This window comes from Phyllobates terribilis, unplaced genomic scaffold (genome assembly GCF_046119375.1).
Source record: "Phyllobates terribilis strain yellow unplaced genomic scaffold, ASM4611937v1 Scaffold_12__6_contigs__length_324123572, whole genome shotgun sequence".
NCBI lineage: Eukaryota > Metazoa > Chordata > Amphibia > Anura > Dendrobatidae > Phyllobates > Phyllobates terribilis.
The window spans coordinates 35,043,500-35,059,627 of record NW_027362772.1 but is presented as its reverse complement, the minus strand read 5'-3'; the positions used below and the strand labels follow the sequence as shown (position 1 = coordinate 35,059,627).

At 42.5% G+C, this 16,128-nt stretch overlaps 1 protein-coding gene across 1 annotated transcript in view; it reads right to left on the bottom strand.

The window, feature by feature from the left end:
* Window positions 1-2,638: 2,638 nt before the first annotated feature.
* LOC141171993 (protein NLRC3-like) overlaps window positions 2,639-16,128 on the bottom strand; it is a 38,488-nt gene continuing 24,998 nt past the window's right edge. The window contains exons 7-9 of the mRNA XM_073655749.1: window positions 7,618-7,704; window positions 7,214-7,381; window positions 2,639-4,942 (exon numbers count right to left, since the gene is read on the bottom strand). Coding sequence (XP_073511850.1) covers window positions 4,624-4,942; window positions 7,214-7,381; window positions 7,618-7,704 — 574 coding nt within the window. The 3' untranslated portion in view covers window positions 2,639-4,623. The remainder of the gene's footprint in view (window positions 4,943-7,213; window positions 7,382-7,617; window positions 7,705-16,128) is intronic.

Genomic DNA, 16,128 nt, shown 5'->3' with positions numbered 1-16,128 from the left:
CTCTTCCTTTCCCCTTTAGGTGGCGCTGTGTGCAGTCTCCTGACTCAAACACAGACTAGTGCAGGATGGAGCAGATTCAGGGATCGCTGATGTCAATATGCTTTTTTTTTAAACCAAATTCTACCACTAAAACAAAACACTCCATGGACAATGCCTTTCATTTAAAGGGGTTGTTCCATCATGTTCGGCAGGAGCTCTCAGCTTCCTGATTCATCTTCAGCATCATTACGCCATTAGTTTGAGCTGTGCTCTCCCTATATAAAGCAGCAGCTCTGGAGTTGGCCGGATCAGGTACTAGCGTCACAATGACCCCAGCCGGCTACAGTGCTGTGATTACTGGGTATGAGCGGAACCGTGGAAGTCTGGGTTCTAGCAAACTTTAGTGCAAAGTTCAGTTCACGTACCAGAACTGTACCCGAAATTGTACCCGAACCCCATAGACGTCAAAGTCTCTCTCTCTTCCTTTCTCTCTCCCTTTGTCTCTCTTCCTTTGTCTCTCATTATTTTTCTCTCTTCCTTTCTCTTTCTCTCTTCCTTTGTCTCTGTTGTCCTTTCTCTCTCTTTCTTTGTCCCTCTTTCTTTGTTTCTCTCTTCCTTTGTCTCTCTCTTCCCTTGTCTCTCTGTCTCCCTTCCTCTTCCTTTCTCTCTCCGTCTTTTCCTTTGTCTCTCTTCCTTTTCCTCTCTCTCTTTTCCGCTCTCCCTTTCTCTCTCTCTCTTCCTTTCTCTCTCTCTCTTCCTTTCTCTCTCTCTCTTCCTTTCTCTCTCTCTCTTCCTTTCTCTCTCTCTCTTCCTTTCTCTCTCTCTCTTCCTTTCTCTCTCTCTCTTCCTTTCTCTCTCTCTCTTCCTTTCTCTCTCTCTCTTCCTTTATCTCTTTCTCTTCCTTTCTCTCTTTCTTCCTTTGTCTCTCTGTCTTTCTTTGTCTGTCTTGTCTTTTCTCTTCCTTTCTTTGGCTATCTATCTTCCTTTGTCTCTCTCTTCCTTTGTTTCTCTCTCTTCCCTTGTCTCTCTCCCTTCCTCTTCCTTTCTCTCTCTTCCTTTGTCTCTCTCTCTTCTATCGTCTCTCTCTTCCTCTGACTCTCTCTTCCTTTGTCTCTCTCTTCCTTTGTCTCTCTCTCCTTCTTTGACTCTCTTGTCCTTTCTCTCTCTCTTCCTTTCTCTCTTCCTTTGTCTTTCTCTCTTCCTTTGTCTTTCTCTCTTTCTTTGTCTCTCTTGTCCTCTCTCTTCCTTTCTCTCTTCCTTTGTATCTCTTCCTTTGTCTCTCTCTCTTCCTTTGTCTCTCTCTCTTCCTTTGTCTCTCTCTCTTCCTTTGTCTCTCTCTCTTCCTTTGTCTCTCTATTCCTTTGTCTCTCTATTCCTTTGTCTCTCTCTTCCTTTGTCTCTCTCTTCCTTTGTCTCTCTTCCTTTGTCTCTCTCTTGCTTTGTCTCTCTCTCTCTTCCTTTGTCTCTCTCTTCCCTCCTCTTCCTTTCTCTCTGTCTTTTCCTTTTATCTCTCTCCCTTTGTCTTTCTCGCTCTCTTCCTTTCTCGCTCTCTTCCTTTCTCGCTCTCTTCCTTTCTCGCTCTCTTCCTTTCTCTCTTTCTTCCTTTCTCTCTTTCTTCCTTTCTCGCTTTCTTCCTTTCTCGCTTTCTTCCTTTCTCTTTCTTCCTTTCTTTGTCTCTCTCTCTTCCCTTGTCTCTCTCTTCCTTCCTCTTCCTTTCTCTCTCTGTCTTTTCCTTTGTCTCTCTCCCTTTGTCTCTCTCCCTTTGTCTCTCTCCCTTTGTCTCTCTCTCTTCCTTTGTCTCTCTCTTCCCTTGTCTCTCTCTCTTCTTTCCTCTTCCTTCCTCTCTCTGTCTTTTCCTTTGTCTTTCTCCCTTTTGTCTCTCTCCCTTTTGTCTCTCTCCCTTTTGTCTCTCTCCCTTTTGTCTCTCTCCCTTTTGTCTCTCTCCCTTTTGTCTCTCTCCCTTTTGTCTCTCTCCCTTTTGTCTCTCTCCCTTTTGTCTCTCTTCCATTGTCTCTCTCTTCCTTTGTCTTGTCCTTTCTCTCTCTTTTCTTTTGTCTCTCTCTCGTTCTATCTATCTCGCTCTTTCTTTCTATCTCGCTCTTTCTTTCTATCTCGCTCTTTCTTTCTATCTCGCTCTTTCTTTCTATCTCGCTCTTTCTTTCTATCTCGCTCTTTCTTTCTATCTCGCTCTTTCTTTCTATCTCGCTCTTTCTTTCTATCTCGCTCTTCCTTTCTATCTCTCTCTTCCTTTCTATCTCTCTCTTCCTTTCTATCTCTCTCTTCCTTTGTCTCTCTCACTCTTCCTTTCCCTCTTTCTATCTCTCTTCCCTTGTCTCTCTCTCTCTTCCCTTGTCTCTCTCTCTTCCCTTGTCTCTCTCTCTCTCTTCCCTTGTCTCTCTCTCTCTCTTCATTTGTCTCTCTCTTTCTCTGTCTTTTAAAAGAGACTCCCGGGAGCAGTCCATGTTCGGAGTTTAGCCCCGGACACTAGATGTCCGGTACGAATCCTTATCTTTGCAGTCTGGGTTCGCTCATTCCTAGTGATTACAAGTTCTGTAGGAACTGAGCATGCTCGGGCCACCACTGATAAACGGCAGCGGTGGCCGGTAACTTGGCTCACAATTCAGAAACTATGAACAACAAAATAGTAATTATACAGAGATCTGTGCAAAATTTTAATACAACGTAAATGAGAAAGTTGCTAGTTTTTACAAATTTGCAATTATACCTATGTGTGAGGGTAAAAGACGAAAGGAACATCCAGCACCAACGATTCGATAAAAAATCTGCTCCAGATCTCGCTATCTCTTTCCTTTTGGTCTCCTCTCACTTAGGGACACCCCAGAATGCGGCGCTGCTCACTTTGGACCTTAGGTCCTTACTCTATACACCTGGGCACTATCTGACCCACTACGAGGAAATTGTAACTTTCCCTTCAACCAACCCCCTCCCACTCTGGGCCACTCCCAAACATTAACTCTCACTATCCCAACTGTCAAACTACACACAATATCAATATGACTAACATCTTTAGCGCATATCACAATTCACATTACATCACATAACATATTACAACAATAAACTTGTTTCTTCAAGGGGGATCGTTCCTACGATGATGGCACTGGCTCTCCTGTCTAATCCGTTGGGATAAGCGTCACCTCAGTCCTGGCAGCCACTTATCTCATCCTTTGACGTCAGATGACATTTGGCCAGATTACGATCATCTATATGCAAGGAACGTCTTCATCCTAAAATTGCATTTTATCTATTTGTTCTTTACGGCTTCATAATACCATGAACTATGATAAATTCTGATGAGGAAATGACAATACAATAGGTAGAAATTCAATTAATGTAAGGATATAACCTATAACACTATTATCATTAACCCGTGGCTCACCGGCTCCAAATTTAGGGAAGAGCTGGCAGTACCATTCACGGCCACTACATGGTGTATGGCGCTGTTCTATTTTTGCTGTGCCGCTGCTTCTTCGATCAGCTGATCAATGGTATATTTACATACAGTGGTGCTTAAAAGTTTGTAAACCCTTTAGAGAAATTGTAACTTAAAACTACATTAGATTTTCACACAAGTCCAAAAGTAGATAAAGAAACAAACAAGTACAAAATATTAGACATTTTTTAAAAGGAGGAAAATGATCCCATATCACATGTCTGTGGGTGCAAAAAGTATGTGAACCTTTGCTCTCAGTGTCCGGTGAGACAAAGCTGTTTTCTTGGTCTCATCTGTCCACAAAACATCGTTCCGGTCGCCTCCTGGCTTGGACGGGTGATCTTTACTAAACTGCAAGCAGCAATGTTTTTTGCAGAGCATCGACTTTCTCCTTGCAATCCTGCTTTGCACTCCATTGTTGTTCAGTTTCCTAATGATGGTGGACTCATGAACATTAGCTAATATGAGAGAGGCCTTTAGTTGCTTAGAGGTGACCTTGGGTTCCTTTGTGACTTCGCGGACTGCTATACGCCTTGCTCTTGGAGTGATCTTTGTGGGTCGTCCAGTCCTGGGGAGGGTAATACTGGTTTTGAATTTCCTCCATTTCTACACAATCTGTCAAACTGTGGATTGATGGAGTCAAACTCTTTAGAGATGCTTTTGTAACCTTTTACAGTCTCCTGAGCATCAATAACTCTTCTTCTGAAATTCTCAGAAATGTCCTTGATTTGTGCCACGATTCACTTTCACAAACTTGTGTTGTGAAGTGCAGACTTTGATAGCTCCTTGTCTTTAAATAAAAACAGGTGGCCCACTCACACCCGATTGTCCTCCCATTGATTGAGAACACCAGACTAATAATGTCTCCTTCGAATTGTCTGCTAATTGTAAAGGTTCACATACTTTTGCCGCTCTCGGACATGTGATATTAGATCAATTTCCTTGTAGCAAAAAAATAACGAAGCTTTATCATTTTCATCTCACGGAGTTTATTTGGTTCCATTTATCTACTTTTAGGACTAAGTTTTTTAGTGTAAAAATCTGAAATAGTTTTAGGTAAAAATTATACAAAAATATGGAAAATTCTGAAGCGTGTACAGTCGCTCCTTTAATAGGTAGTCTGGTTCACAGTATAGAAAGTTTTCACAGTTTTTAGTGTTCCGGATTACTGGATGATCTAGAACCTCTGCTCCTTATCTCCCAGTTTCTGAAGATGACTGAAGGATCAGGTGAATCTCCCTCTCCAGCTGTGCCGCTCTCTCCCTGAGGTCCAGGGGCTTCTCTGCCGGATCCTCCTTCTGGAGCTCTGACAATATATTACGCAAGGCATCAACATTTTTCACGGACTCCATCTGCTGTGAGTTTTCCTTTAGTTCCTGCACCCAGTCCAGGTACGCCTGCAGCAGCCCCATGTCACCCATGAAGCTGCTGAGAATCTTCAGGCCGGGCAAACGTCCCTGCAGCTCCTGCAAAACCTCCTTCCCTCTGTCACTCAGCTTGTTACCTACAATACTGAGCAGGAAAGGAGATAATTATCCACAACTCTGTCCATAGGGGGCAGTATTATAACAGTTATATTCTTGTACATAGGGGCCGTATTATAACAGTTATATTCTTGTACATAGGTTCAGTATTACAATAGTTATATTCTTGCACATAGGGGCAGTATTATAGTAGTTATATTCTTGTACATAGGGGCAGTATTATAACAGTTATATTCTTGTACATAGGGGCAGTATTATAGTAGCTATATTCCTGTACATAGGGGCAATATTATAGTAGTTATATTCTTGTACATAGGAGCAGTATTATAGTAATTATATTCTTGTACATAGGGAGCAGTATTATAGTAGTTTTATTCTTGTACATAGGAGCAGTATTATAGTAGCTATATTCTTGTATATAGGAGCAGTATTATAGTAGCTATATTCCTGTACATAGGGGCAGTATTATAACAGTTATATTCTTGTACATAGGGGCAGTATTATAGTAGTTATATTCTTGTATATAGGAGCAGTATTATAGTAGTTATATTCTTGTACATAGGGGGCAGTATTATAGCAGTTATATTCTTGTACATAGGGGCAGTATTATAGAAGTTATATTCTTGTACATAGGGGGCAGTATTATAACAGTTATATTCTTGTACATAGGTTCAGTATTACAATAGTTATATTCTTGTACATAGGGGGCAATATTATAACAGTTATATTCTTGTACATAGGTTCAGTATTACAATAGTTATATTCTTGTACATAGGGAGCAGTATTATAGTAGTTTTATTCTTGTACATAGGAGCAGTATTATAGTAGCTATATTCTTGTATATAGGAGCAGTATTATAGTAGCTATATTCCTGTACATAGGGGCAGTATTATAACAGTTATATTCTTGTACATAGGGGCAGTATTATAGTAGTTATATTCTTGTATATAGGAGCAGTATTATAGTAGTTATATTCTTGTACATAGGGGGCAGTATTATAGCAGTTATATTCTTGTACATAGGGGCAGTATTATAGAAGTTATATTCTTGTACATAGGGGGCAGTATTATAACAGTTATATTCTTGTACATAGGTTCAGTATTACAATAGTTATATTCTTGTACATAGGGGGCAATATTATAACAGTTATATTCTTGTACATAGGTTCAGTATTACAATAGTTATATTCTTGTACATAGGGGCAGTATTATAGTAGTTATATTCTTGTATATAGGAGCAGTATTATAGTAGTTATATTCTTGTACATAGGGGGCAGTATTATAGTAGTTATATTCTTGTACAATCAGGGCCGTATTATAGTAGTTATATTCTTGTACATAGGAGCAGTATTATAGTAGTTATATTCTTGTACATAGGAGCAGTATTATAGTAGTTATATTCTTGTACATAGGAGCAGTATTATAGTAGTTATATTCTTGTACATAGGGCAGTATTATAGTAGTTATATTCTTGTACATAGGAGCAGTATTATAGTTGCTATATTCTTGTACATAGGGGCAGTATTATAGTAGTTATATTCTTGTACATAGGGAGCAGTATTATAGTAGTTATATTCTTGTACATAGGAGCCGTATTATAGTAGTTATATTCTTGTACATAGGGGCAGTATTATAGTAGTTATATTCTTGTACATAGGAGCAGTATTATAGTAGTTATATTCTTGTACATAGGGGCAGTATTATAGTAGTTATATTCTTGTACATAGGAGCAGTATTATAGTAGTTATATTCTTGTACATTGGGGCAGTATTATAGTAGTTATATTCTTGTACATAGGAGCAGTATTATAGTAGTTATATTCTTGTACATAGGGGGCAGTATTATAGTTGTTATATTCTTGTACATAGGGGCAGTATTATAGTAGTTATATTCTTGTACATAGAAGCAGTATTATAGTTGTTATATTCTTGTACATAGGGGCAGTATTATAGTAGTTATATTCTTGTACATAGGAGCAGTATTATAGTTGTTATATTCTTGTACATAGGGGCAGTATTATAGTAGTTATATTCTTGTACATAGGGGGCAGTATTATAGTGGTTATATTCTTGTACATAGGGGGCAGTATTATAGTGGTTATATTCTTGTACATAGGGGCAGTATTATAGTAGTTATATTCTTGTACATAGGGGGCAGTATTATAGTGGTTATATTCTTGTACATAGGGGGTAGTATTATAATAGTTATATTCTTGTACATAGGGGCAGTATTATAGTAGTTATATTCTTATACATAGGAGCAGTATAGTAGTAGTTATATATTAAACATAGTTTTCTTACGTAATCAGCCGTAGAGTCTTGTTGTTTGCTAGGCACGGTAGTAAATTGTCCAGGCCACTGTCTGTAATACCGGTTATGTCCACATAAAGCTCCTCCAGGGTCTGGTTATGACTTAATGCTTCCCAGAGACACTGGACGCCTTCGGACCCGATGCTGTTACCACACATGCTGTAACAACATATACCCATTTAAACAAAATGGGACAATTCCGAAAACAATTTTGACATGATTTGATGCTTTGGATCAGAGGTAGAGCTTAGGACCCTATACTATTATACTCGTCACATATAGATCTATCCCCATTAGCATCATCTCAGTACTTTCCTGAGATGCTCTGTGCTGCGGGCCATACATCTACTGTCTAATATATCTTGTAAAATAAACATTATTTGATTGACACTTACAGGAGACTTTTTACTTGGCACATTGGAGATTTCAGCACATCGGCCTCCATTGCTGCCGCTTCTTTGTCCAACGAGTTATAGCGCAAGCTTAAAACAAAGAAAAACATTAATGGTGTCCATAGCTGCGGTATCATCTGGACCAGAGATGTCAAACTCAAATACACAAAGGGCCAAAATTAAAAGCTCGGACAAAGTCACGACCAACCTTGATATTTATTAAAAAATGTCTATAATTGAGGAAGTTTTTCCTTATCATCAAATATAACAAAGTTTTTCATAAACAAACTTAAAAGTCTTGTCCCACCAACAAAGTACATTTTACTTGATAGATCTTAGAATATTTATTGGAATAATATATGTTACTGTATGTAAGAGCGGTAAAAAGCACATGGCCCAATGGCCTAATATAAATGTGTAATAACAAAGGATTAAAAACCTTGAATAATACAGATAATAATGTATGATGCAAACAAAAGTGCCCCACAACACAGTAAGATACCCCCACAGTGATTTCCTCTACAGTCCCCTCCATACGCACAGTTTGATGACCCTACTGTACCCCACCTCCCTCATCCCGCCTGACAAAAAAAGGTGGGCCCCACATAGTCCTCCATGCAGTATAATGGGCACCACATAATCCTCCATACAGTATAATAGCCCCACATAGTCCTCCATACAGAATAATGGTCCCCACATAGTCCTCCATACAGAATAATGGACCCCACCTTGTCCTCCATACAGTATAATGGGCCTCATATAGCCCTCCATACAGTATAATGGCCCGGCATAGTCCTTCATACAGTATAATGGGCCCCACATAGTCCTCCATACAGAATAATGGGCCTCACATAGTCCTCCATACAGTATAATGGCCCCACATAGTCCTCCATACAGAATAATGGCCCCACATAGTCCTCCATGCAGTATAATGTGCACCACATAATCCTCCATACAGTATAATAGCCCCACATAGTCCTCCATACAGAATAATGGTCCCCACATAGTCCTGCATACGGTATAATGGGCCCTATATAGTCCTCCGTAAAGAATAATGGTCCCCACATAGTGCTCCATACAGTATAATGAGCCCCACATAGTCCTCCATGCAGAATAATGGCCCCACATAGTCCTCCATACAGAATAATGGTCCCCACATAGTCCTGCATACAGTGTAATGGGCCCAACATAGTCCTCCATACAGTATAATGGCCCCACATAGTCCCCCATGCAGAATAATGGTCCCTATATAGTCCTGCATACGGTATAATGGGCCCTATATAGTCCTCCGTACAGAATAATGGTCCACACATAGTGCTCCATACAGTATAATGAGCCCCACATAGTCCTCCATACAGAATAATGGCCCCACATAGTCCTCCATACAGAATAATGGTCCCCACATAGTCCTGCATACAGTGTAATGGGCCCCACATAGTCCTCCATACAGTATAATGGCCTCACATAGTCATCCATACAGTATAATGGACCCACATAGTCCTCTATACAGTATAATGGGCCCCACATAGTCATCCATACAGAACAATGGCCCCACATAGTCCTCCATACAGGAGAATGGCCCCATATTGTCCTCCACACAGTATAATGGCCCCACATAGTCCTCCATACAGTATAATGGGCCCCACATAGTCCTCCATACTTTATAATGGGCCCCACATAGTCCTCCATACAGTATAATGGGCTCAACATAGTCCTCCATACAGTGTAATGGGCCCCACATAGTCCTCCATTCAGTATAATGGGCCCCATACAGTCCTCCGTACAGAATAATGGTCCCCACATAGTCCTCCATACAGTATAATGGGCCCCACATAGTCTTCCATACAATATAATGAGCCCCACATAGTCCTCCATACAGTTCAATGGGCCCCACATAGTCCTCCATACAGTATAATGGGCCACACATAGTCCTCCATACAGTATAACAGGCCCCACATAGTCCTCCATACAGTATAATGACCACACATAGTCCTCCATACAGTATAATGGGCACCACATAGTGCTTCATACAGTATAATAGACACCACATAGTACTCCATACAGTATAATGGGCCCCACATTGTCCTCCATACAGTATAATGGGCCCCCATAGTCCTCCATACAGTATAATGGGCCCACATAGTCCTCTATTCAGTATAATGGGCCCTACACAGTGCTTCATACAGTATAATAGACCCCACATAGTCCTCCATACAGAATAATGGAAACCACTTAGTCCTCCATACAGTATAATGGGCCCCACATTGTCCTCCATACAGTATAATGGGCCCCACATAGTCCTCCATACAGTATAATGGGCCCCACATAGTCCTCCATACAATATAATGGGCCCCACATAGTCCTCCAAACAGTATAATGGCCCCACATAGTCCACCATACAGTATAATGGGCCCAACATAGTCCTCCATACAGTATAATGGGCCCCACGTAGTCCTCCATACAGTATAATTGGCCCCACATAGTCATCCATACAGTATTATGAGCCCCACATAGTCCTCCATACAGTATAATGGGCACCACATAGTCCTCCATACAGTATAATGGGCACCACATTGTCCTCCATAGAGTATAATGGCCCCACATAGTCCTCCTTAGAGTATAATGGCCCCACATAGTCCTCCATACAGTATAATGGGCCCCATATAGTGCTCCATACAGTATAATGGGCCCCCCATAGTCCTCAATACTGTAGAATGGGCCCCACATAGTGCTTCAGACAGTATAATAGAACCCACATAGTCCTCCATACAGTATAAAGGGTACCACCTAGTTCTCCATACAGTATAATGGCCCCACATAGTCCTCCATACAGTATAATGGGCCCAACATAGTCCTCCATACAGAATAATGGGTCCCACGTAGTCCTCCATACAGTATAATGACCCCACATAGTCCTCCATGCAGTATAATGGGCCCCACATAGTCCTCCATACAGAATAATGGGCCCCACATAGCCCTCCATACAGTATAATGGCCCCACATAGTCCTCCATACAGTGTAATGGGCCCCACATAGTCCTCCATACAGCATAATGGCCTCGCAAAGTCATCCATACAGTATAATGGCCCCACATAGCCCTCAATACAGAATAACGGTCCCCACATAGTCCTACTTACAGTATAATGGGCCCCACATAGTCCACCATACAGAATAATGGGCCCCACATATTCCTCCATACAGTATAATGGGCCCCACTTAGTCCTTCATACAGTATAATAGACCCCACATAGTCCTCCATACAGTATAATGGGCCTCACATAGTCCTTCATACAGTATAATGGGCACCAAATAGTCCTCCATACAGTATAATAGGCACCACATAGTCCTCCATACAGTATAATGGTCCCACATAGTCCTCCATACAGAATAATGGCCCCCACATAGTCCTCCATACAGAATAATGGGTCCACATAGTCCTCCATACAGTATAATGGGTCCACATAGTCCTCCATACAGTATAATGCGCCCCACATAGTCCTCCATACAGAATAATGGACCCACATAGTCCTCCATACAGTATAATGGGCCCCACGTAGTCCTCCATACAGTATAATGGGCCCCACATAGTGCTCCATACAGTATAATGGGCCCCACATAGTCCTCCATACAGTATAATGGGCCCCACCTAGTCCTCCCTACAGTATAATGGGCCCCACATAGTCCTCCATACAGTATAAAGGCCCCACATTGTCCTCCATACAGTATAATGGATCCACATAGTCCTCCATACAGTATAATGGGTCCCACATAGTCCTCCATACAGAATAATGAATCCCACATAGTCCTCCATACAGAATAATGGCCCCACATAGTCCTCCATAGAGTATATGGGCCCCATATAGTCCTCCATACAGTATAATGGGCCCCACATAGTCCTCCATACAGTATAATGGGCGCCACATAGCTCCATACAGTATAATGGACCCCACATAGTCCTCCATACAGTATAATGGGCCCCACATAGTCCTCCATACAGTATAATGGGCCCCACATAATCCTCCATACAGTATAATGGGCGCCACATAGTCGTCCATACAGTATTATGGGCCCCACATAGTCCTCCATACAATATAATGGCCCCACATTGTCCTCCATAGAGTATAATGGCCCCACATAGTCCTCCATACAGTATAATGGGACCCACATAGTCCTCCATACAGTATAATGGGCCCCACATAGTCGTCCATACATTATAATGGGCACCACATAGTCCTCCATACAGTATAATGGCCCCACAATGTCCTCCATAGAGTATAGTGGCCCCACATAGTCCTCCATAGAGTATAATGGCCCCACATAGTCCTCCATAGAGTATAATGGCCCCACATAGTCCTACATATAGTATAATGGCCCCACATAGTCCTCCATACAGTATAATGGGACCCACATAGTCCTCCGTACAGTGTAATGGGACCCACATAGTCCTACATATAGTATAATGGGCCCCACATAGTCCTCCAAACAGTATAACGGGCCCCACATAGTCCTCCATATAGTATAATGGGCCCCACATTGTCGTCCATACAGTATTATGGGCCCCGCATAGTCCTCCATACAGTATAATGGGCATCACATTGTCCTCCATAGAGTATAATGGCCCCAAATAGTCCTCCATAGAGTATAATGGCCCCACATAGTCCTCCATACAGTATAATGAGACCCACATAGTCCTCCATACAGTATAATGGGCCCCATATAGTGCTCCATACAGTATAATGGGCCCCCCATAGTCCTCCTTACAGTATAATGGGCCCCACATAGTGCTTCAGACAGTATAATAGAACCCACATAGTCCTCCATACAGTATAATGGGTACCACCTAGTTCTCCATACAGTATAATGGCCCCACATAGTCCTCCATACAGTATAATGGGCCCCACATAGTCGTCCATACAGAATAATGGGTCCCACTTAGTCCTCCATACAGTATAAAGACCCCACATAGTCCTCCATACAGGAGAATGGCCCCATATTGTCCTCCACACAGTATAATGGCCCCACATAGTCCTCCATACAGTATAATGGGCCCCACATAGTCCTCCATACTTTATAATGGGCCCCACATAGTCCTCCATACAGTATAATGGGCTCAACATAGTCCTCCATACAGTGTAATGGGCCCCACATAGTCCTCCATTCAGTATAATGGGCCCCATACAGTCCTCCGTACAGAATAATGGTCCCCACATAGTCCTCCATACAGTATAATGGGCCCCACATAGTCTTCCATACAATATAATGAGCCCCACATAGTCCTCCATACAGTTCAATGGGCCCCACATAGTCCTCCATACAGTATAATGGGCCACACATAGTCCTCCATACAGTATAACAGGCCCCACATAGTCCTCCATACAGTATAATGACCACACATAGTCCTCCATACAGTATAATGGGCACCACATAGTGCTTCATACAGTATAATAGACACCACATAGTACTCCATACAGTATAATGGGCCCCACATTGTCCTCCATACAGTATAATGGGCCCCCATAGTCCTCCATACAGTATAATGGGCCCACATAGTCCTCTATTCAGTATAATGGGCCCTACACAGTGCTTCATACAGTATAATAGACCCCACATAGTCCTCCATACAGAATAATGGAAACCACTTAGTCCTCCATACAGTATAATGGGCCCCACATTGTCCTCCATACAGTATAATGGGCCCCACATAGTCCTCCATACAGTATAATGGGCCCCACATAGTCCTCCATACAATATAATGGGCCCCACATAGTCCTCCAAACAGCATAATGGCCCCACATAGTCCACCATACAGTATAATGGGCCCAACATAGTCCTCCATACAGTATAATGGGCCCCACGTAGTCCTCCATACAGTATAATTGGCCCCACATAGTCATCCATACAGTATTATGAGCCCCACATAGTCCTCCATACAGTATAATGGGCACCACATAGTCCTCCATACAGTATAATGGGCACCACATTGTCCTCCATAGAGTATAATGGCCCCACATAGTCCTCCTTAGAGTATAATGGCCCCACATAGTCCTCCATACAGTATAATGGGCCCCATATAGTGCTCCATACAGTATAATGGGCCCCCCATAGTCCTCAATACTGTAGAATGGGCCCCACATAGTGCTTCAGACAGTATAATAGAACCCACATAGTCCTCCATACAGTATAAAGGGTACCACCTAGTTCTCCATACAGTATAATGGCCCCACATAGTCCTCCATACAGTATAATGGGCCCAACATAGTCCTCCATACAGAATAATGGCTCCCACGTAGTCCTCCATACAGTATAATGACCCCACATAGTCCTCCATACAGTATAATGACCCCACATAGTCCTCCATACAGTATAATGGCCCCACATAGTCCTCCATACAGTATAATGGCCCCACATTGTCCTCCATAGAGTATAATGGCCCCACATAGTCCTACATAGAGCATAATGGCCCCATATAGTCCTCCATACAGTATAATGGGCCCCTCATAGTCCTCCATACAGTATAATGGGCCCCACATAGTCCTCCATACCGTATAATGGGCCCCACATAGTCGTCCATACATTATTATGGGCCCCACATAGTCCTCCATACAGTATAATGGCCCCACATTGTCCTCCATAGAGTATAATGGCCCCACATAGTCCTCCATAGAGTATAATGGCCCCACATAGTCCTCCATACAGTATAATGGGACCCACATAGTCCTCCATACAGTATAATGGGCCCCACATAGTCGTCCATACATTATAATGGGCACCACATAGTCCTCCATACAGTATAATGGCCCCACAATGTCCTCCATAGAGTATAGTGGCCCCACATAGTCCTCCATAGAGTATAATGGCCCCACATAGTCCTACATAGAGTGTAATGGCCCCACATAGTTCTACATACAGTTTAATGGGACCCACATAGTCCTCCGTACAGTGTAATGGGACCCACATAGTCCTCCATACAGTATAATGGGCCCCATATAGTCCTCCAAACAGTATAATGGGCCCCACATAGTCCTCCATATAGTATAATGGGCCCCACATTGTCGTCCATACAGTAATATGGGCCCCGCATAGTCCTCCTTACAGTATAATGGGCACCACATAGTCGTCCATACAGTATTATGAGCCCCACATAGTCCTCCATACAGTATAATGGGCACCACATAGTCCTCCATACAGTATAATGGCCCCACATTGTCCTCCATAGAGTATAATGGCCCCACATAGTCCTCCCTAGAGTATAATGGCCCCACATAGTCCTCCATACAGTATAATGGGCCCCATATAGTGCTCCATACAGTATAATGGGCCCCCCATAGTCCTCAATACTGTAGAATGGGCCCCACATAGTGCTTCAGACAGTATAATAGAACCCACATAGTACTCCATACAGTATAAAGGGTACCACCTAGTTCTCCATACAGTATAATGGCCCCACATAGTCCTCCATACAGTATAATGGGCCCAACATAGTCCTCCATACAGAATAATGGGTCCCACGTAGTCCTCCATACAGTATAATGACCCCACATAGTCCTCCATACAGTATAATGGCCCCACATAGTCCTCCATACAGTATAATGGCCCCACTTTGTCCTCCATAGAGTATAATGGCCCCACATAGTCCTACATAGAGTAAAATGGCCCCATATAGTCCTCCATACAGTATAATGGGCCCCTCATAGTCCTCCATACAGTATAATGGGCCCCACATAGTCCTTCATACCGTATAATGGGCCCCACATAGTCGTCCATACATTATTATGGGCCCCACATAGTCCTCCATACAGTATAATGGCCCCACATTGTCCTCCTTAGAGTATAATGGCCCCACATAGTCCTCCATAGAGTATAATGGCCCCACATAGTCCTCCATACAGTATAATGGGACCCACATAGTCCTCCATACAGTATAATTTGGCCCCACATAGTCGTCCATACATTATAATGGGCACCACATAGTCCTCCATACAGTATAATGGCCCCACATAGTCCTCCATAGAGTATAATGGCCCCACATAGTCCTACATAGAGTATAAGGGCCCCACATAGTCCTACATACAGTATAATGGGTCCCACATAGTCCTCCGTACAGTGTAATGGGACCCACATAGTCCTCCATACAGTATAATGGGCCCCATATAGTCCTCCAAACAGTATAATGAGCCCCACATAGTCCTCCATATAGTATAATGGGCCCCACATTGTCGTCCATACAGTAATATGGGCCCCGCATAGTCCTCCTTACAGTATAATGGGCACCACATAGTCCTCCATACAATATAATGGCCCCACATTGTCCTCCATAGAGTATAATGGCCCCACATAGTCCTCCATAGAGTATAATGGCCCCACATAGTCCTCCATACAGTATAATGAGACCCACATAGTCCTCCATACAGTATAATGGGCCCCATATAGTGTTCCATACAGTATAAAGGGCCCCCCGTAGTCCTCTATACAGTATAATGGGCCCCACATAGTGCTTCAGACAGTATAATAGAA